The 22799-nt window shown below is 38.6% G+C and overlaps 1 protein-coding gene across 3 annotated transcripts in view; it reads left to right on the top strand.

Annotated features, from left to right (window-relative positions):
* LOC124179889 (latrophilin Cirl) overlaps window positions 1-22799 on the top strand; it is a 177975-nt gene that overhangs the window by 122566 nt on the left and 32610 nt on the right. For 2 of the 3 annotated variants that reach the window (XM_046564745.1, XM_046564744.1), the window contains one exon: window positions 15652-15829. In XM_046564745.1, coding sequence (XP_046420701.1) covers window positions 15668-15829 — 162 coding nt within the window. In that variant the 5' untranslated portion in view covers window positions 15652-15667. Of the gene's footprint in view, window positions 1-6459; window positions 7071-7165; window positions 7216-15651; window positions 15830-22799 lie in introns of those variants that run through there. The other variant, XM_046564746.1, reaches the window with a different exon arrangement.

Genomic DNA, 22799 nt, shown 5'->3' with positions numbered 1-22799 from the left:
TTTTATATACCTATTTTCAGAATTTTATCATCGAACTGATTTTCACACATGCCAGTCCGGAGGATATAAAAATTCCTGGATAAAAAAAAGAAAAAGCAAGCTAATCAGCTCCAGAAGCAAAATTTTAAAAGAAGAACGTTCGGGTTGTGTAATAATGTTGAAAATAAATAAAAACTGGAACATCTGTGTGAATCGTAGAAAACTTTGAGAACATATCGTATTTGCGAACAGTGATTCATTTTTTATTTGACCAGATTTCTTTTTATCTCAAAATTATATTCCGAGGGGAGTCTTCAGTGAAGTTTCATCAGATCCGAGCGAAGGGGTGAAGCTCAGGGGTTTAAACCGAAGTGTAATATACATACTATACGTATACAGATGTGCAAAAATGTTTGGTTGCTTCCGTAATTTCTCTCGGCAATTATATTAGTCATTTATTTTCATTCTTATTCCAATCAGAACAATTGAAAATCATGGTCCTTTGAAATATGTGAATTGAGAAGACAACTTTGGCCTTATTACACGGGGGAGTGAAAATTCTTCGAACAACGGAGAATTATTTTCAACAACGCGTGTATTTATGGGTGTTTCATATCTCTGCGTGTGTGCGTGTGTGTGTGCATGTACACGAAACGCGAAAGTTTCAGTGAAACGAAATCCGCATCCACGGCTCGTAAATACAGCTTAATTAAGCTGTTATTTAATTAAAAAGTTATCAGCCGGACTTGAAATCATCCCCGTACATGTCGAGAGAAATTCAGGGGTTATACGTATGATTTTATCAAACCCGGAGTGCCACGCCGACTACGACATAGGTATGATATCGTTTTGGGAGGACGAATTCAAAGCAGATTTAGGTACATCAACCCTCAACGCACCCTCCTCACGGATTTGCCATACGGTACACGGGCTTGATAAGATTAACCTTAAAGGGTTATACGCAGTTTGGAGGCCGAAAAAAGCAATTTTTCAAGGAACTTTCAGGGAGAAACGTTTCAACTTATTAATACAAAAATTTATATACGTATTGGGGTAAGATTGAACTTCGTTCTGATATTTTTATGTGTAAAAATAATGATTTTTAAAGCTTCCCTATAAAGGCATCATCCGAAATGAATAAAAACAAAAATGAATTAGTTAATACAAGATATCATCTGGTCTTTGTTAATGTTAATTATTAACAAATCGGTGGCTTGTCGATGAAAAAAATCGATTTGCCATGAAAATATTCGCCTTAATACGTTCATAAAATGGAAAATATTCGATCAAGGGGTGAAAAATATATTCACAAAGCTCGTGTAAAAATTTAAGATCGATCGGTTCAGCCGTTTCCGCGAAATTTTCCCTCGCCGACTTTGAAAATATACAAGTTTTAAGAAAAACACGTTCAAAGTTTCAAAAGCACTCTGAAACGCTGCAGAGCTTTTTTTGCAAACGTGCGCGCAACTTGGAGAATATTTATCGGATCGACGTGAAATATTCTGTGTAATTGAAAAAAAAAAAAATATATATCGTCAAGAATCGATACGGAATAAAGCTCGAACGCCGATGAAAAGGTTTTTTTTTTTTTTTTTATTCCTTGCGTCATTAAAAAATTTTCCGCTCAAAAGCACGAAACAATTCTTCGTCACGTGCTCGACGATTCCCCAACTTTTTCTCGTCTACGTGTTTTTTTCATGCCTGTCTCTCGGCGGCGTCGGTTCGTAACATCTTCGAGAGTGGCTTAGAACTTTAGGAGGCCTGAAACGCTCTCTGAGTCACTCTATATGCAGCGGTGTATATGGGTCGTTAAGACTTGGAGCGGTGCGGCGACGGGCCGTAATCTTATCTTGAATTATCTCTGAACCTTGTTCCGCGGGCCCTGTTGACGCTTGACAAACTGTAGGACGCACGCAAACCGTGATGCAGCAACGTACGTGCGGAACAACGTCGCAACACGGGCACGCGTGCGCTTTTAGACCTTAAGGTTGACATCCCCGGGCTTGATAAGCGACGAAACGAAACCTCTGGGAGCAAAATTCTACTCGAGCCGAGGATTATCGCCGATGCAATAAAACTGACGTCTACAGCATTCCGTCAATTTTACAAGTTATCTTTCTTCTCTCTTTTTCTTCTGCCTTTTCGTTATTGCGATACATACATTTACACGTTTATGTATTATATTGATCCTTGATAGGGTTGTTTTTGATTTTTATGCTTGCCCAGAGGCTCGAACGATTTCGAGTTGATCAAAAGAGATATTCCCTAAAAATTTTAGCTTTCTGTATCGACTGTGACACGGTCCGCTTTGCGATCGATGTATGTCTTACGGAAATAACGTGGGAAAAACTTTTTTCTCTCGTTGAAATTTTACAAGTCGTTTCACGAATATACCGACAATAGTGGAAAATGCGATGTGATATGCTTTGTGATAGAGTTGTTTGTTTCGTAGCTATACACTTGACGGATCGATAATTTTATACAAATTAAACTTTGAACGTTAATTAACACACGAACACTTTCGTTTACGAATTTTATGCGTCAGGGCTTTTCTTAGATCTTTCAATTCTCTAAAGAAATATGTATTTTTCATCATATTCGATACAGTCGTCAACGATTTATTAAAATTTCAAAGAGCAAAGAAAGCTTTTCCCATCTTATTTCCACACTTTGATCACAAAACGGTCTATCTTAGAGTTGAAATACGGCGCTTGAATTTTGAAGAAATTTGTTTCTTTTTTTTTTTTTTTTTTTATCAACTAGAAAACGTTTTAAAGTCTGAAAATTCAAAAATATTACACATGTATCGAGGAAACGTGCGACGCATGTATGATTACGAAAGAAAATTTTGACACCGCGAAGAACTTGATGAAAAAAGATCTGAGGATTCGCGTCGACGAACACACACCGAGGTTCAATTTCTACCGGGCGAGAGCCACGCAAGAGCTTAACGAGCTTAACTCTGTCCCGCAGCCTCGTATTTTCTCCCCAACCCGATCATCTCGATACGTGTGGTTGCGGGGCACACACCGAACCACGGAAACGAACCAATTACGGGAACAGAGAGAAGAAGGGAGGGGGGACTCGCTGCAGGCCGATCGACTTGCACCGAGCTTTTTCAGGAAATATATAACAATGGGAAATCGAATGGCGCGGGTGATCAAGAGACGGGAGAAGCGGATCGATCGTCTTCTTCTTATTCTTCCTCCTTCGTCATCAACTCTAAGACCGCGCTATTTTATTATGCGAATGGATAAATTATTGTTGCAATAATGTCAGCCGCAATGTTTTTTGGTTCTTCGATCGATTCGGCACAAGGAAATGAGTAAAATTGATGGAATGAAATTTGTAAAGGATTTGGTATATTTACAGGTGAATTCAAAATTCGGATACTAGAAAAACACTGCACATTGCTTAACAAACTTTCAGGGAATGTTTTTTTGTTGTCATGTTGTCATGTGAAATGAATTCCTTGATTTTTCTGAATAGACAGGAATTTTTTTAAAATGTTTTGTTTATAAAATTCGTTGATAACTTTTGGGAATTATTATTATTATTCAAACTTTATATTCTTATCGGATTGATTTTAGTCGGTTATTTACAGATTTTTATCTCATCACAAAGTATTCAATATCGTCGACGAGACTCACTTTTGTTAAAAAATGTATACATCCTTGAACCGAATAATCTGTAAACTTTAACCCCGTAGAGAAAATTTAGAAAGAAAAAAAAAAGAAAACTACAAAAAACGAGAATTTCTATACGCATATTCAGCGCGTGAAAAATCTATTTCCGTGAAAACGATTCTAAAGCCCTGCTGTAAAATCCGTCGGAATTATCCCGAGTCGATGGTAAGAAAAAAGTGCCAAAAAAAAAAGAACCTATCGTTTTAAGGGTCGCAAATTCATCCTTGTTTTACTCGAGAGTATTTTCCACGTGTCGTTTATTACGAATAGGATAAGCGGCCCGAAGTGTTTGCGGATTTTCGAGTAAGTTTGTCTTTCCCAGAGCGACTGCAGTTCAGAGATGAAGTGTCCACAGGTTTTAAAGCGTTCGTTCAGCCCACGTTCCGGGCGTTTAACGATGTTTGGTGATAGTTGACGGACTCGTAGAATTTCCGAGTGATTCTTCACGTGGATATAGAGAATCCAGAGACCGGTGGCTGAAAAACCTGGCGCGTTGACCCCTCGTGTCGACTCTCCAACACGCGACCAAGAGACATCCAAATTTAATTAAGTACCGATATTTACTTAACGGATCTCCACCTCCGTTACCTTTTTCCCTTCCGTCGACGAGCACAGGTAAATCCATTGTGTTCGAAAAAACTCTGCCGCACCTCTCTCGACGTTCATGCTTGACGCGACCACTCGAGAACTTCTCTCTTCTCTCGTAGGCTTTGGATAATGGCGGTACCGGAACGAGGGGGGAGGAAAAATGTCGAGAACCATCGACGAGAGTGATAATCTCCGATGGTTCCTGTATGGCGGAGGGACGAATGGTCGGAAACTTTGTCCAGTTTTTTATTCCACGCGTAAACGGCAACGTTGGCAGAAAAAATTTTAGTACAACTGTTGGAGGATTTATTTTTAGTTTTTTATTATTTTTGTTTTTTCATCCGAATTTCGCGTACGATATTTTAATCCGTATCGACTCGAACACGTTTATTAGAGACGATCGTTAATACGGATTGATTTTTGTTTCGGCACGAAAATACGTCGCAGTTTTACGGAGATTTTATCCAAATCGTTACGGATGTGAATTTTTTTTGAATGATTGATCGAAATATACGTTCGGCATTAAATCTAGCGGGGACGAAAATTAGAGAACGACGAATTCGACCGTGTTTTGAATCGGAAATAACAATCGGTTGCGTGAAAATATTCGTTGTTAAGAAAAAAAAATAAAAAATAGTTTCGGAAAATTTATGTACCGAGTAAAAAACTAATCAATTTTTTTTCCAACGAAGGCTGATTTGTTTGGAAAATTGGTCTGAAATTTATAGATTGCGAACGAAAATGTGAAACTGTGAATCAAAATAACGACTCGAATGACTTTGATATTTTTTTACGCAACAAGGAATTACTGAAATCGTTGAAAATTATTCCGAATCTCTGGATTTTACGTGAAGAAATCGTGAAAAACGTTTCAAGTCTTGCTGCGAAAACTAAACGATTTCAATTCGTTAAAATTCCATGAATTTTCAGCTCTACGTACCTTCGTCGATTTTCAGTTTACCCCAAGTGATTTTCATTAATTTTCATGAAAAAATCATTTGTACGAAAATCATGATCGAACGAACGAAAATCACAAGACAAGTCGACGGTATTCGCTCTAAATCAAAGTCAATGAATCGTCGCAATTCGATCGATTTCCATTGAAATTAACCAATGACCGATATATTTGAAACCCAAAAAATTACCCGCGTTTCCCGAGTTTCTTCTACGCAATTACAAAACGCGTATCGTTCGAAAAGGGGTGCGAACTCGCAACTACCAAAATATTCCAAAGCTCTTCCACAATTCCCGTTCACATTAAACTCCTTTCATTTTTAACGTTTCCTAAAAAAAAAAAAAAAAAAAAAATATCCCTCTAAATTCCCTCCTCATTCCACTGCTATACATCATATTTCCACGCAGACCATGAATTGGAAGCTGAAACTCGCTACCGGGAGTCGGTCAGCCTCCTCCTCCTCCTCCTCCTCTTCCTCCTCAGTCGGCCGACAAACGGGTCGCGTGCTCTTCTGGACCGAAGAGAGACGCCGTGATCTCAGGCCTCTGGATGGAGGGCACTTCCCGAGGCTGCTCTTTCCCCCCCTCACCCCCCCCCCACCCACCCCCTCCCAGCCCCGCCATCCTCCTCCTCCTTCTCCTCCTCCCCGCCATCGGGGACAAATTCGAGCCTCCCCCTCCCCCCTCCCCCCCCACCAACGCCACTCACGCGATAAGTTTCCAGCCTCCTCCGGATCCCGACTACCCTCCCCCCCCCCCCCCCCCCGCAGCCGCCGTCGCTTTCCTATCCCACGGGAGATTTTCCTTGCCGGGCGGAAGGGGAGGGGAGGAGGGAGAGAGGCGTGCGTGCCGCACCGACAAACGACGCCACCGTCGCCCCTCCGACGCCGAATGGAAAAAGAGGTGGTGGGGGGGGGGGGGGGGGGGGGAGGGAGAGAACACCGACCGGCTGCCCGGCGCTGGGGAAAGAGAAATTGAACCGCAGCGCAGGCAGCAGAAGGGAAGGACTTGCGAGCCGAAGCTTCGGAGCAACAGTCTGCTCCGCGATCCCGAGGTGCGAGGAACGAAATTCCGGAGCCTCGGCGACGTGTGCGAGTTTATTCGAAAACGGGAGCTTTTTGAATAATTGAGAAGATTGCTGGTTTTTTTTTTTCTTTTTTTTTTTTTTGGTTTTTTTTTTTCGTTGTCCAACGTTGCGAATTCCTTAACTCGAAAAGTTTCGTCGAGAGAGTTGATTGGAGCTTTTCGTTTCGGAGTGGTTGTATCAACGTGTAATATCAGTTGTTGAAATTTATCTTTTTTTTTTTTTTTATTTATGTTTGACCGAGATCGGGGAAAGGATATTAGTTGTAACAATTTGTGGAGTAAAAGTTATAGTTCGTTGAAACGAAATGATAATTTGAAAGGTGAGTCAGTGCGATGTAATTGATGAGAATCGAGGTGATTATGCGACGGATGAGGGAAAACGCAGCGTGTGGATGCGGTGAAATGATTGCCTCGATGTGTTGCAATTGTTCCAAGTGTTTCGGACGTGTGCGGTATTTGTTGAATTTATCGTGATTGTGGAATCGTTTTTTTAACGTCGAAATGCAGTTTCGTGGAAGTTAGAAGAAGAGGGGGATAGATAAAACGGTAAAAATACGCAAGATTAAACCAACGCCTACGACAGTGCGGAGTAATATTCTTGAATCACGTTTTCCGTTTCTTTTTTTTTATTTTTTTTCTCTTTTATTTTCCTTCGCAATTTCAACGGTGAAACCTGTCGGATTGCGAATAAATCTCAACCTGCTGAAAAGTGATTTTCGGTGCAACGTGTTAGATATAATAAGAATAATAATAGTGATACACAATGAATAGCCGAAGGTGATTATTAGCTGTGTGTATTTATGGTACAAAAAAAAAAAAAGAAAAAAGAAAGTGGAATAATGCTGAAATAATTATTATAATTAAAAATGCAGCCATCGTAGCGGATTTATTTCACCATCTCTAAGACGCTGCGTATAAAAAGGTGAATTTCAAAGATACGAGTTCGATAATTGTATTCGTCCAGATTTTTTTACACGAATCTATTTTCATGTCCTTTTTGTTTTTTAATTCAAGATTTTTTGTTTTTATTCATTAACCGATTCAGGGATCGGACACCAAAAAACTTGCGACTTAAACTGTACGCGCTAAAATCTACGTAGGAGAAATTGAAAATCAACGCGATGCAACCTTTTAAATATAACGTACGTTGGAATGACTGAAGTTGCAGCTGATGGAATTCTTGCCAACGATTTATAAGATTCGCGTAATAATGACCAGTTTCTTTTTCTCCTCTCCGTTTCTACGAGAAAATTTATCATTTCAACCGCTGCTCACTTAATTGGAACTATTTTTTTTTTTTTATATTTCATGATCACTCGACGAAATTTGTGCAATTAAAACAGAAACTATTGTACAAAAGTTGTTATAATCAAATCACGATATTCGTTAATTTGTTTATTTTTAATTTATTCATTAAAAAAAAAAATTAACATCGATATCCTTCGAATCGGAATAATTTAAGTCAAAATGTTTTTCGAACATTTGTTTGTTTAAGAATATCAAATAATTCGAATTCATCATACAAGATTCGCCGTACATACATATAAACGAATTTCAATACGTTGCGTTGAAAATAATGCGGCAATTTAAAAATGATTTTCAAGGAGATGGCTTTTCAAAATTAAAGCACGCAATTTTGCTTACAACGATTTTTCTCGAAACACGCATCGTTCCGGTAACGTTACCTGCAACTTAATTTCATCGTCCCGATTTTTCGCTCGATCCAAAAAGCCGCCAACTTCCTTCCGGCGCAGGCTTTGAATCGACGATCAGACGCGTCCGCACACCGTATCAGAGTTTATCTTTTCTGGCAAGGCAGCTGCAGCGGCGAAACTCGACGTCTTATTTCATCGGGCACGATCAGCCTTTCCACGGCTATGAAACACCGCACGATGCGATTAAGGAAATCGTGAAACTCGAGCGAAGCTCGAAAGTCGGTCTCCTCGAGTCGCGACGCCGTTTTTCCCAGTTTCTCGTAAACTGGTATAAATTATGGAGAATGTCCGGAATGATTGGGCAACGCTGCAGTGCAACAAGGAATTACCGTTAGAACGGAATTATAAATTCTCAGATCAAGTTTTCCTCGTCTTCGAGTTAGTTGCGTAAAAGCTAAGAATTTGGACGAAACATTGAGGAACTTCGCTCGGTGTAAAAAAGCTTTATCTTCGCACAAGGCGATCGGTTTTTAATTTTTATTATTTATAAATCGGTTAATTTTCAGGCTCAGGTTTAAATTGCGAGACTTAAAGACTCGGGATTTGCGAGAAAAATTATTCCGAGACTTCGGGATCGAGTAATCGAAGTGTTGAAAAGATTGAAACTCGGAAAATTTCTAAATACGAAAACTTGAAGGGGATTGAATAAATATCATTTACAAAAAAAAAAAGAAACATTAAATATGATAAGCTTAATAAATGTATAATGTAAAAATTCAGAATTTCAGCCGTTCAAAATTTTGCGCTATAGGAGAATTTTTTAACGTAGACAGAGAGAAAATGAAGAAAGTTAAGCTTTTCGCTCTCGATTTATTTATGTTTTTAAACAGAGATGTCCGTCGAGAAGATCCGGTGGTGAAAAAATAAGAAACCGAAACGGGACAAAGAATCGTGACGAAACATTTATTTTTTTCTCCACCTTCCTCTTGTAGTCGGTAGAAAAACTGACCAAAAGTTGTGCTTTCTTTTCTTTTCGTTTCGACTTTTCTTTCTTTTTTTTTCCTCATTTTTTTTTTCTTCTTTTTCGGTGCATATTCTTGTTCCTTTCACACGACGTTGCTGTAGAAAGAAGAAAACGATCGTTATCCAGCTTCTGCCGATGTTGCTGTTCAGTTTTGGAACGGATATTAATTCTTTCCCTGAGAGAATCTAATTTCCGGTGTTGAATTTAATCTGATAAATTGTTTAACGAGCTGATGAGTGGATTATAATAACCGTTAAAGCGATGATATTTTTTGACGAAGTGACGATTTTCATCTTATTGTGTGTGTGTGTGTGTGTGTGTGTATATATATATCGCACAACAGTTAAAGTGCAAATCTGCAGTCGAATCGCAAGCCCCTTTTTTTCCGCGTGCCTACTGCGACGCCGTCTCTCGTAATTTTCAGGAAAACTACATTAACGAAATACTGCAAAGATTACATGGATTACGAGGATTACAAAGATTCCAGAGGCAGCAAAGATTGTAAGGATTAACCAAAGACTGCAAACATTGCACGAAAATTAATTACCCCGATTGCAAAGAAATTATAAGAATTACAAAGATTCCAGAAAACAGCAATGATTACAATGACTAACAAAATCGGCAAAAATTACACGATAATATCGTACGGATTGCAAAGTGATCAGAAAATGTACAAAGATTACAGCGACGGCAAGGATTGCAAAAATTACCGAAAGACTGCGAGGATTACACAAATATTACCCAGATTGCAAAGTGATTACGTACGATAACAATGGATTACGTGCGATTACAAACGATTACAAGAAATTACTTGGCTTGGGTGGACCAAATTGAAGAAAAAAGAAAGGAAGAAAAATCGACAGTAAAGGAATAAAGTTTGACGTATATCTGACATAATGCGAAGCTACGATTAATTTTCTACTTTGGCGAACGAAAGTGGATGATAAATAATAAGATAAAAAAAAAAAAAAACCATCGAGAAGAAAAAAAAAGGTTTCTTGCAACGCGCGACGAGATTTTCGGAAGAAAAATCATCTCGCGCGACGCGTGGATAAAAAGATTCGCTTTTCTGTTCTACACGCACACACACACACATATATATATATATATATATATGTATCGGCCGGCTCGGACGCAACGTCGCCAAGGGGCAGGGGATCACCCTCGTGGGATTTTATGGGGAAAACGTGCGCGAACGAAAAAGTATACACGTGTGTATGTATTACATAACCAAACATACCTAACTTCGCGGGCTTTTTGCTGCCGGTGATTCGGAAGTCTGACGGGAGAACTTTTAATAGGTTTGTCGTCTTGCCATGGTGTCCCGTAAGAACGAAAGGACAGAAAAAAAAATAAAATAAAAGGAAGAAAAAAAACGAACACCCCGTTCACGACAAATTCCACGTTTACGGGATATTCGAAAAGATTCGGGCAAAAATTACGAATACACGAATGCGGAGCGAAGAGTACGTGGTGTGCCTACGTTAGTTCTACTAAAAAACTTGTTGGTTGGGAAAAATGAAATACGTAATTCGAGGAGGGAATAGAATTTTTAAAAACAGTTGCTCGGTGAACATGTACAAATATATGAATCGCAGCAAACCTTAAAAATAGAATATTAACAGGACACGAGAAACGATTCAAGGATGTTTCCGGAACTTTTTAAGGGCAAGAGAAATTCAAGGATTTTCAGGATCACTGGAGACCACGTTTCCTCTCCTCTCCTCTCCACGGCTTATATATCATATCATCAGCCTCGGAATCCGCTAATGATTGAGGATTATAATATTCCGCATGAATTCATTAATTTTTCGGTCAAGCACTCTTTTTTTTTCTCCTTCTTTACCTTATACAGCTGTAATACGATTTTACCACGTTTTTACCTGTATAAAAAAAAAGCTCTTTTCCCTCTCTCTTTTTTTTTTCTCTCTCTCTCTCTCTCGCCTCGTTTGCGACGCTGCTTACGTTGTACTCGCGATTCACACGCACGGAATATCTACACAAACTTGAGTTGATAAAGAAAAATGTCCGTGGAGTTTTTAACTAAGCTTGAAATTTCATTGCGGCCGTATTCCTACCCGCTTTCACCGCGGCTCGATAAATGCCGTCCTGGCTGCTCGGCGGTAATTTCTTAGAGATATTCACCAGCGGACTTCGTTTCTGCATTGCATATATATATATATATATACGTATTTATGTATAAAGTATAGGCACAAATACCTTCAACCCAGTGCGTCGTAAAAGCTTTCGTTTCAAGCAAATGAAATAAAAAATGAATAAAAAATGAAAATAGTTAAGAACCGATCGGTAACCGGAACTACAAATTTCTCTCAGTGTCACAGTTTTTTTTCTTCTTTCTCATTATTCGTCACAAATTTTGTCAAGTGTCACCTTAAAACAAGTTAAAAAAAAAGAAAAAAACGAATCATCCCACCGTACGTATTTACAAGTCGAGTCGAGCGACGGTTTCGAAATTCTGAAAAAAGAGGGCCGCCGCAAAAATGTTGATAATTAAATTACGTTCCGGCTCCGACCGCGTCCCGGGAAACGCGGAAAACTGCAGGCGGCGAACGTGCGCGTTTTTCAGACATCCGCGCCGCGGGCGAATCAGGAAACAGAAGCTGCTCTCGGAACGCTTTCGTTTCCGTATGTACCTACATAAACGCTGCAACGTCGACGCGCTCGTGTGCTTGCAAGCACACACACGCCCGCGTGTCGCGTCGAATTTCCCCGCAAACGGAACGGCGACGTGCCCTTTAAATTCCCACGTGGGACACGCCGAAATTACGTATGCTTATTACCCCGCATATTAGGCAAATTTCCAACCCGCACGGTCCGCAGAGCGACTAGCTATAAGCTTTTCCCGTAAAGCACCGCGGTTTCTAATTTATCCTGATTAAATTTTACCTACGGTAGTCACGTGATGTTTTTTAATAGCGTGAGAAAAAGAAATAACTTTTTTTTTCTTTCATTCCCTGCGTTTTGCAATAATAACAATAATAACAACGATCGCTCGGTTGTTACTTTATTTTTTGTTCTTCTCACGTAGTGTCGACGCTATTTTAAACGGACGTAGAGGACGTTTCTCTCTTTTTTTTTGTCGCATCGCGTATGGTTGGAAATAGTTTAACAAAAATTTCACGGATATACGCTCGTCGATATCGTTTTTATCGGCTGTTATTATTATTTTTGTTATTAATGTCTCGGAAAATTTCGAAATCGTTTCAAACACATTCGGAAGTCACTGTAATAATTCATCCCGGCGGGCAGCTACGTCTAATAAACTTTCTTTGATACCGTATCCGCCACTGCTGAGCTGTAGCTTTATACAACGGAAATGGAGCTTTTACGTCCAGGCACCGGGGTAATGATTTTTATTTCCTTCCACTCTTCATGAAAGCTCTTAGCGAAGCCAGAGTCTCGGATCCCGGATTTTCAGCCTCTCGTCTCAACTTCATATCTCCGCCAACAGATGCGTCGAAAAATCCTGAGAACTCGTTTTTCACTAGTCGCGAACGAAATTCAATTTACGTACGGGTGTAAGTTTATTTTTTTTTTTAATTGTTTTTTATTGTTTTTTCTAGCTTTAATTTTATGAGCTTCGATTTTTATTTCGCGACTTTGCCGCGGCCGACGCGAATATTATCGAAAGATAAATTATAATTTTTCTTTTCTATTCTCTCGCAAACGTAGCTGTCCCTAAAGTTTCCTCACCTTCGTCCCGTGTAATTCCGCCCAGCCAAGCAGCGGCAGCAGCGTCAACAACAGCAACAGCAACAGCAACTCGAAACCCGTCGACCGATTTACGAGCGGTTCCATAAACCAGACCTTGCAACTTTGAACCGACCCAAACGCCGCGCAGCTCTCCGCCACGGTAGTTGGAACAAGTTTGTAACACTAAATCTAGGGGGCGTAAAATTTAACTTGGGCCTTCGGAGGAGCTGACTAATTTCACCTCGGACCTCGGGGAACCCGAACGCAGCCGGGAAATTATTTAAAAACCCGTTGAAATGCGTTTTTTTTTTTTTTTGAATAAATTTTGTGTTTACGGAAACGACATCGACTCGGCGAAATTTTTGACACTGCAAAGGATTGTCAACGTGTCTTACAATTATCGGACGAAACTGTATTACAAATTTAAATATTAAATATAATATATGAAATTCTTGAAAGATCCGTTTCGTTGATTTTTTTTTCTTTTTTTTTTTTACTTTTGTTTTTATTTTACTCTCTTTTTTTCTTAGGTTATTATATTCATTAAAGCTCGTAAAATTTCTCTGTCTACGTGCATGTATGCGTGTTTAATACGCTTGCGTAAAGTGTAATTTATTACATCAACATTTTTCATATCCCTTGTAGATAAATTTTTATATCCACGTACGTTTGTGTATAATATTATATACACACCACCTGCCGTTTGCTTCTTCAACGATTTCATATTTAAAGTATCTTTATATTTTCTCATTCCGCGAATCACTTTTTCCTAAAAATCGAATAAAATAAAAAAAAAATAAGAAAAAAAAAACTTTTTTCAATCATTTTTGCATTTAATTCCACATAATGTCGACAGGTACCAAAGAAACGTCATTCATAAATTTTGACCGTCAAAACAGTCGGAAAAAATTTGAAAATCCTGACGAAAAAGAGAAGAGAAAAAAAAAATAGAACTTGAAACGATCTAAAATTTTTTTACGTTTTTCGAAACAGGTACCCTCTTACAATCACCTCGTTGAGTCGAAGATTCGTTGGAAAATAATATCCTGTCTATAACTGTATCGAACTACGAGCGATGTATTTTTTTTTTTTTTTTATGAGCTAATAAAAAATGGCCCCCAAAATTTACAATGTCATACCGAGGTCTCGTACTCGACACCCGGTAATTATAATAACGTTGAAAGAGACGCGCCCGACGCCATTTTTGATTATGGCACCCTGCAGAGGGGCCGTTTGAACATCATCACGAGCTACATCCAAGGTGTAGTCGAATCGAGGCGAGAGTTGGCCGAAACGCGAGAGCCAATTAATTTGCGGTGGTTACCAACGCGGTCAAGACAGGCGTGACCGATTCGTTATAAGACGGTAATTAACCGCGTGTACACGGCTAGAATTTGTATTAGCATGTACCACGCCCCCTGAAGTTTGTCACGAGGCCAACAAGAGCCTCTCGAAATTCAAATCGCGATTTTACTATCACTCTGTCGATTTGTAATCACGCGTTCCGTTGTTGAAACGCGTCGATCCCGGCAGAAGTTGACGTTTTTTGACTATCGAGAGTGGGGAGAAAACATGCGAATTATATGTAATTCGAATTTTTAACCAGAAATTCAGATTCGTCATTGGATGATTTTAAATCGATATGAGAGCTTGGATTCGTTATCGGTGACAAAAAAAAACCTCCGCCTACCCGATTTCTACGATAATCGGAATGTTTTTAGATTTTCTTTCAAACATTTCGGATAGCCGTTTTGGATTTTGCAAACTGACTTCAGATTCGTAATCAGCCACCCGACAAAACGACGAGTGTAAATTTTCATCGAAATCCAAATGTTTTTAGTTTTTTTTTTTTTTTTTCCAGCCTATCGAACAAATTTTGCAAATGGGATGAAAATACAAACGGAGAAAAATAGAAAGTTGAATTCGACGCGAAGCGGTAGCGGCAACAGGATCGCATTTCACGGAAAATATGTCCGACGGAATTATTATAAATGAATAAAATGCAAGTTACAGTTTAAATGATGCAAACTCCTGCAGCGGCTCGAATTTCAACAACTCACGCAGCGTACGTCGGATATTATGTTTCCTCGTGAAAATTCGACGATATGATTGTGCGATTGACAAATGCAAGAGGAAAAGAAAAAATTAAAATTAAAAAGATTGTAGTCGGGAAGTTTGGAAAAAAATCAGTTTTCAAATCCTGGAATAAATTTAAAAAATATTAGTGCGATGTGTTTATTTTTTTCTTTCACCCTGTCGTGAATATTATGTATATTCCATGGGTATACCTATAAATGAACGTAATTACACAGATCTGCAACGATAAAACTGTACAGTTTTTTTTTTATATACTATATATATTTTTATTCACTGAAACCGGGAAAAATAATCAAAAAATTTCAATCACGTTAGGTTTTTTTCTTAAATCTGTGTTCGTAGTTTTATTTAGCGTGAAACTCTCGTTCAACTCGAAATCTGGTATACTATTCTTGATTCTAAAAATTCTAGGCAAAAGCGATTTCTTACTTTAATTCAATACGTATCAGAGTCAGACTCGAGAATAAATAGAAACAGGGAAAGAGAAAGTGGAAAGCGGAAGCGTGTTCGGAGAAGTATCGAAGAGAAGAAGAAAAGATTTCAAAGGCGAAAAGAACGAACACTGAACGTTGAGTAAATTTCATAAACAAATTGTTTGTTTGTAATTTTATAAGAAATATCGTTTAGTCGATTGTAATGAAATGTTGATTTTTTTCATTATTGTTAATGAGGGAAATGGAAGTAATTGTTGGATTCAGCACAATACTGACCAAAGATATCCCATGGAATCGATGTGAAATATTTCTTTGCATATCTCGTTGCGAATCATACGTTCCGTAACCTAGTCAGTAAACAATTAATCCCACTCGTATCTCGATTCGGTAAATATCCGATGTTAAATTCCTCGTTTTCTCGAATCGTGTTTCAGTACGCCGACGAGGAGTATGGAGGAGCTTGAGACGCTGGAAGGTACGGATTGCCCCGAGTGTCCAGGACCTCCACCTGAATTCCGGCTTCCACCACCGCCTCGGCCACCATTTCTAACCGAGGGAACATTTTGCTCCGAGGCGCCACTCGCCGAAATCGAGGATTGCGTCGCGATTCCGGTGAGTGACGATATCGCAATTCGATCGACGAAGAAATAATCAACCAAATTGTAAATCGTGCAGCGAGCACCGATATCCAAAACTTGGCTCGAATCCCGTCGTGATCAAAAATAAAAAAAAAAAGAACGAAAGAAAAATTAAATCCGGCCCGTTTTTTTTTTTTTTCCAACTTTTCGTCAAACTTGTACCATTTTATTATGTTGAGACATTATATGATGGAGTAAACGAGTTATAGAAATTCATTTTTTTTTTTTTTATTCAACACTTTGCGGGATGACTTTTTTTCAAAGCGTTCGAGAGGCTTTCAAAGAGATTAGAAAAAAATTTTCAGGGCTTCTTCTCAAAGTGTTATACTGCATTACATACAAAATTTGATAGACACGAAAGTTCGGAAGTATCGTTGGCAAAAATTGATGTTTAGCTAACGACGATTTCCTAAAATGCGCGCTTTTGACACGTAGGGTTTAAATACGATAATTTTTGCCGCGTGTTTGTCTCAGAGGAAGAAAAGTCAAGGAGCTGCGAGTATACCGTGAAATAAAGAAGAAAGCGTTATTACGTAAGAGCGAAGAGGAAAATTGTAAAAGCGTATTGTAGTTACCTGTATGCATGCATCATATCTATAACCGAAGAAAAGGGATGCTGCGAAGCAGGTTCAGAACTCCGTAACTTTAAGCGGATCAAAGGATAACCAAGCATGGAGAGTTCTTTCCATCCTAGAACGTAAAAATGTCAAAAATTCTCTTTGATAATACTTCGAGTAGAAAGAAAAAAAAAAAAAAAAACGACAAATCGCGACAAGAATAAGAATAAGAAGAAGAACAATAACAGAAGTGTTTAGTCTGGTGATAATGATAACAATCTCAGGCTCACCGAGGATGTAGAGAAATAGGATATCTCCGAGAACTTGTGGGGGGGGCGGAGGAGGAGAGGAGAGAAGAAGAAAAAAAAAAAAAAATCAACAGGGAAAAATCGCTGGAGCAAAACGCCAACGGTTTGCACAAAAAGAAGAATCCTCTAACCCCCGTGTTCCCGACTATGAGGTCATAAAACGTACACAAGGCGAGGTGAAATAAGGCAGAACCACTCGAGGATGAACGGCATTTTACGCCGTCACCCGGTGAAAAAAAGCTCCGCCGATGATCGCGGGGCAGGGGAGGGGGGAGGAAAGATAAAAAAAAAAAAAAAAATTAGACGAGAAGAATTAAGGGAATCGTTGAGCTTGCTTCGGTGCAAAGTGGATTCCGTGAACGGCGACTCGCTAATTCCTTTCGATCAGAAGGATGGCGCAATTAACTCGGTGGAATAATAAATTTTGCGTGTTGAGAGATAGGAAGAAAAAGAAAAAAAAAAAGAAAAAGAAAATCCTCGCCTCGCTAATCGTAGCCAGATGCAAATTGTAATAATAAACGGCAAAAATCGCACGATGGACGCGGTGTTCTTTTTTTTTTTTTTTTCTTTCCTCTATTCTGTTTTTCAGTGATTTACAATTCATTCGTTTACCTTGCTGCTTGTTACATTTTGTTTGTTTATTCGTTTTTCTTGACGGAAGGCAAGAGAGTGCGAAACGAAGCGGAGTCGGGAATTTTTTATGTTTTCTTTTTTTCGATCGTTGCGATCTTGACGTTAAATTTTACCGTAACGAAAAAACGAGGACTCGTGGATCGATTTTGATTCGATATTATTACGATGCAATACCGATCTACACGTATGCTGAAACCGTAAATTTTTAACAAATATCGGCAAGGTTTTTAAATCGTGAGTATAAATCGGTAGTATAAATGTATACATGTATGAAAGAGAGAAGGAAGATGTAAGACGATTTATAAAAAATTAAAAAAAAAAAAAAAAAAAGTAAAGCAGGACAAAAGCTACGGTTTATAAAATAATAACGACGCAACTTGCGATGTAATTTGAATTCGTTCTCTCGCTCCTTCCGCTTTTGTTGCCGCGCGAAGCTGCAAGTTCGAGTCCAATAATAATAATAACAATAATAATAATAATAATAATAATTAGTCGAGCGAGTTGCAGAACGAAACGAGAGCAGCGCCGGCTTTGAATAATAAAAACACAATTCATCCACAAAAGGCGACTTACACACTTATTATATTGTTCGGAGGGTTTTGCGCTGGGTTGAAAAACGAGAGTGGAAAAGAAAGGGTTGTGCTTGCGGAAGCGTTGACACCGAGTTTCCGGTTTTCCTCTCATTTTAACCCCCTTTTCTTTTCTTTTTTTTTTTTTTCAATCCCTCTCTTTTTCACTCTCTCGGTTGATTATTATTATTATCGTTATCATTATTGTAAATATTTATGGTAGGAAGAGAAATTTCTCTCTGGAAAAATTCGAGCTACTGGCATTTCTTTAAACCGTATACTACCCGGTAGCTCTTTGACAAAAGCGACGCGGTTTCTTTCGTATCATTTCTTTCCAACCCCAACCCCCCCCCCCCCCCCCCCCCCCCATGCCTCGGTTTTTTACTCTACACGATACGAGCCTCCAGTCCGCTATGTAAATATATACGTACGTAACAGGGAGTAAAAACTATACTTTTTACTATTAATAGATCGGAAACACGTGTGGGCCCGTTCAGCCGCAACTATAATACCGAGGTCCCGTTATCGCTTGACGATTTTACATCGTTAACGGTAATTGGAGGAAGCGATTCTACGTTGCGAGCTTTTCGTCCGATCATCGCCGCGTCTTGGGTTTTTTTTTTTTTTTTTTATCTTATATAAGAAAAATAGTCGAAATGATTTTTCAAAATCGAACTACGCATTATGGGATATTTGTTTAATTAACGTAAAAACAACACTTTTTTTTTTTCTTAAATTTTTTTCTCTCGTAGCTGATGTTGAAAAATATTGTTAAATTTTTCTTAGAAATAATTCAATCATTATTCGAAACTGGTTCGCAAACGTATGGATATCAGATGCGATAATCGTTGTTTTTGGCTTTGAGGGTTGAACGTTTTTACTGGTAAAAAAGAAAATATTCGGATGCAATTACAGGGTTGAGTGGAGGAGTAAAAAAATTTCTTTTAGCTTTTATATATTGACGGGAAAATAAAGAAAAGTATATTTTAATATCGTATGGCCGCCAGAGGGGATAGGAGAATTGATATCTGAGAAGAAGGGGAAGAGGGGGGGGGGGGGGGGGGGGGGGAATAAAAGGGAACGGAACGGAAAGGAAGGATGATAAGAGGGAAAGAGAAAGAAAAAAGGTATAAAATTTGGGGTTTGGTATTCCTCGTATCTCTTTGATCCATGTTTCACATATTCTAATATCTAACGGCAAAGCTGGATGTGCGTGTATTATCGTATAGTAGACGGATATTACGCTCCTTTTTCGGAACAGGACCGTTTTAACCTGAGCGTATAAAATATTGATATCGCGTCCTTACTGCTGTAAAGATAAAACCTGAGGAGAAAAAAAAATAGGAGGGACGCGCGTATCGGAAAAAGTCAAAATAATATACACGGGTCCGCGGGCTTCTCGTTGTTTCAAAGTAATAACGAACGAAATAATCGCGTCCGACATTCGAAGTATATTTCGCACAGTGAAAACGGAAAAATGAACGTTCGTCTTAATTCGAAGATCAAAATTTGAAATCTGTACGTCAAATTCCTTCTGTCAAATATCAAAAATTGAGCTTTTTATCTCTACATTGCTCTAATAACCGTATCACGTTAAGAAATTTAGCCAAAGGTAAAATTACTTTTAGATTAGTTTGAGTTGCCGCACAATGTTATTTCAGTGTTCGTATGCAAATAGATAAAAAAAAAAAAAAAAAAATCGATCTCAACTTCTTTAAAGGTCTTTCGGGGCACGGGTTAATATTAAAATTAAGAGCGGATTTCACTTTGAAGAATCATTTTTTAGTATTCCGAATCAATTTAAGGGGTGAGTCGGACAACTTGGGCATTTTGTTATTAATTGTAATGAGAAAATCGTAAAATGTTCTTGAAGCTATAAATAATAAAACCCTCAAACTCAAATTGCTCCGAGTGTTTAAATTTTCTTTGAGAAAAGAAAAACCAAATTGCTAAAAATCGGTACGATTTTAGACCAAGAAAGCTGCACTCCCGCCTTAAGGGGTCGATATTGTTATTCTTGTTCCGTTGAATATTACAAAATTGTTGCATTTTTCTTTTGTCAGATTTCTCTATTGTCTTCAGATATTCAACCTTCCATGTATAGGCTGCTTCTTTAAGATCTTCTGCTTCTTTTTCTTCATCTTCGTCCCAGCGTTCTTTCCTTATTCTCCTCTCTCTCCCTCTGTAAAATTTTAATTTAAATTTTAGCACCGCAAAAGCAGACACGGGGAGGTACGGAGTTTGGGGGAAGTTTTGCGAACCCTCGAGTTTCCTGCAGAGTCGTTGAGGGTGTATTATAATAACGCTGTGCTTGTGCGCGCGGCTCGGTGGTTGAGCGCAAGTGTCACGAACAGAGGTTGTAGAGCACGAAAAGCAGGTGACTAACCCCACGGCTGCAGGTTACCGACGAGGAGGACGAGGAGGACGAGAGCCGGAGGCACCAAACGGCACTCCCGACGCCTCTGATACGTTTTTGCGCAAAAGCGATTCGGGGGTGGCTTTATTGCGCCTGGGAATCCGGGCTTTGTTTCCGACTACCTACGAAAGACCCACGGGACGTTGGGGAAGGGCACGCGAAACGAGTCTAAAACGCCGGGCTAACGGGGAGGAAGCGAGGAAAGAGAAAAGGAGAGAGAGAGAGAGAGAGAGAGAGAGGTTAAAAAACGAAAACACAGGTATCGAAAATTACCGAGAAAAAGACGAGAATTTTCTCTAACCTTCGGGGCTGCGTTGCAGGCTTGTACCCAACCGGAGTAACGATGAAAAACCTATGGGGCATTCCGCGTCAATTCGGGAAAAGTTTCACCGTGACCTTTATTTTTTTATTTTTTTTGTTTTTTTTCATCCACCAAGGATTTTTCCTACCTTGTTAAGTAACGCGAAAATTTTCAAACTTTCGTTTCAATCGCTCGTCTGTGCTCCGTGGTTTTTTAAACCCCCTTTGGAAAAACACCCCAAATTGATTTTCGTGAAACAAGAAACGAGGGAAAGAAAAAAACATTTAATTTTATGAAATGAAATATTTTCACCCAAGATTCGGAATGGGGTCTGTTTTTTTTTTTTTTTTTCGTTTTCATCCCATTTTCAAGATTGTTTCTCCAATTCTCAAACACACTCGCGATTTGTTTCAAAATTTTATACAGAAAACACGACTGAAAACAGAAAAAATGTTTTGATAAAATAACGAAAAAAATAAATAAATAAATAAATAGAATAAAGCCAAGTTCCACTCGGTTCACAAAATTCACAATTTGCACCATTAAAATTTTTACAATTCTGAAATCCAGAATTACAGTTACATATATATATATATATGTATATATATGGATTTAGACATCTGTGCAAACGTATTATTATCGTTCCTATACACGTATACATATAAATTATTTGCTTACGCGTGTGGATTGAATCCTGGAGAAAATCGCGTATTATTTAATTCACAACCCAACCGCCTGTAAACGCAGGACGCATTTTGAGCCGGTTTACAGCAAGCATATAGAAAATCGGGAATAAATCATAAAGCGCGATGTCGATGCCGGAGGTCGGTCTCGATTTTTCGGTTATCGCTTTGCATAAATTAATTAATCCGGCTAATCCCAGATCTCGCATTTTCACGAAACCGTCGTTCCCCGATTTTTACCTTAAATTACGTTTCCTCTTTTCGCCGTTCTTAGTTCCGTTTAGCCGTTTTTTTTTTTTTTTTAGTTTTATCGATCTGTCCTAAAAAACAGGAAATCGGGATGCAGTCCAAGGTTCAAATTTCAAATTTCAAATTTCAATCGCGTTTCTCTCTCTCTCTCTCTCTCTCTTTTTTCCACTGTTCATACAATCATTACACGTGTAACTGTGTATCGGAAATATTTGAAAGCTCTAATACGGAACATGCTTTCATCGAAATTTGAGCTTTCAGACTAATTGACCCTGCTTTTGACCTCTTTTCGCCCCTCTCTCTCTCTCTCTATCTTTCTATCTTTATACATACACACATATATATACATATGGAGAATAGGTATCGTAATTCGTGGATGAGAGTTTCTCCGCAGTGGCACCGCGGGTTTATAATTAGACACGGTCGCGTGTATACACGAAACGTGTAACTGTATATATTGTATACACATACCCAGGGACGAACCGAGAGACAACACGAATCTCTCTGTAGAGGAAACTATAACTAGGCGTTAGTTCGCTGGCTCCTCCGTAGCTTGGGAAACTCGGATGTTTGTATACTTTAAAGTAAAACCGTTGAGGGCCAGAGTTCAATCCCGGAGAAGGGAAACGAGTTGCCCCAATTCTAATCGCTCAAACGGCCAAGCTTATTAGCTATTCAATATTATTAGCTACTCAAATTACGAGATCCTCCGATACGCTTTTCTTTATTCCTCATTTACGCCCGGTCGAATATTTACTTTTACAACGTACCTAATCGCTGCTATGTATTTTCATTACCAATTAACTGTGCTGGAAAATAAAATTAAAAAAAAAAAAAAAAAAACAATAAAAAACCAACTATTCACGGTATTTATTTTGTTGAATGTATATATACATATATATATATATATATGTGTAAGTTGGTGTACTGAATAAAATTGTAAGCTTGTAAATTCGTGTGTCAGAATTGAATCGAACGAATCTGATGAATTTTTATACGATTTAAAACTATGCATCGATTCGTCCAAGCTTTTCTTCGTAATTTCATTACATATATATACAATATGTGTATACATATACTTCTATTTTTAGTAAATATTATAGACTCAGCGCCGAACCTCGTCAAAGTTTTTTTTCCAACGCTTTCCGTATCGCTCGGAAATCTGTCGCGAAAAAAAAAGCTCCGTCTGTTTTTTTATTTTTTTTTTTTTTTTTTTTTTTTTGCTTCA

The sequence above is a fragment of the Neodiprion fabricii genome, chromosome 4, assembly GCF_021155785.1.
Source record: "Neodiprion fabricii isolate iyNeoFabr1 chromosome 4, iyNeoFabr1.1, whole genome shotgun sequence".
Lineage (NCBI taxonomy): Eukaryota > Metazoa > Arthropoda > Insecta > Hymenoptera > Diprionidae > Neodiprion > Neodiprion fabricii.
This window is presented reverse-complemented; position numbering and strand designations above follow the sequence as displayed.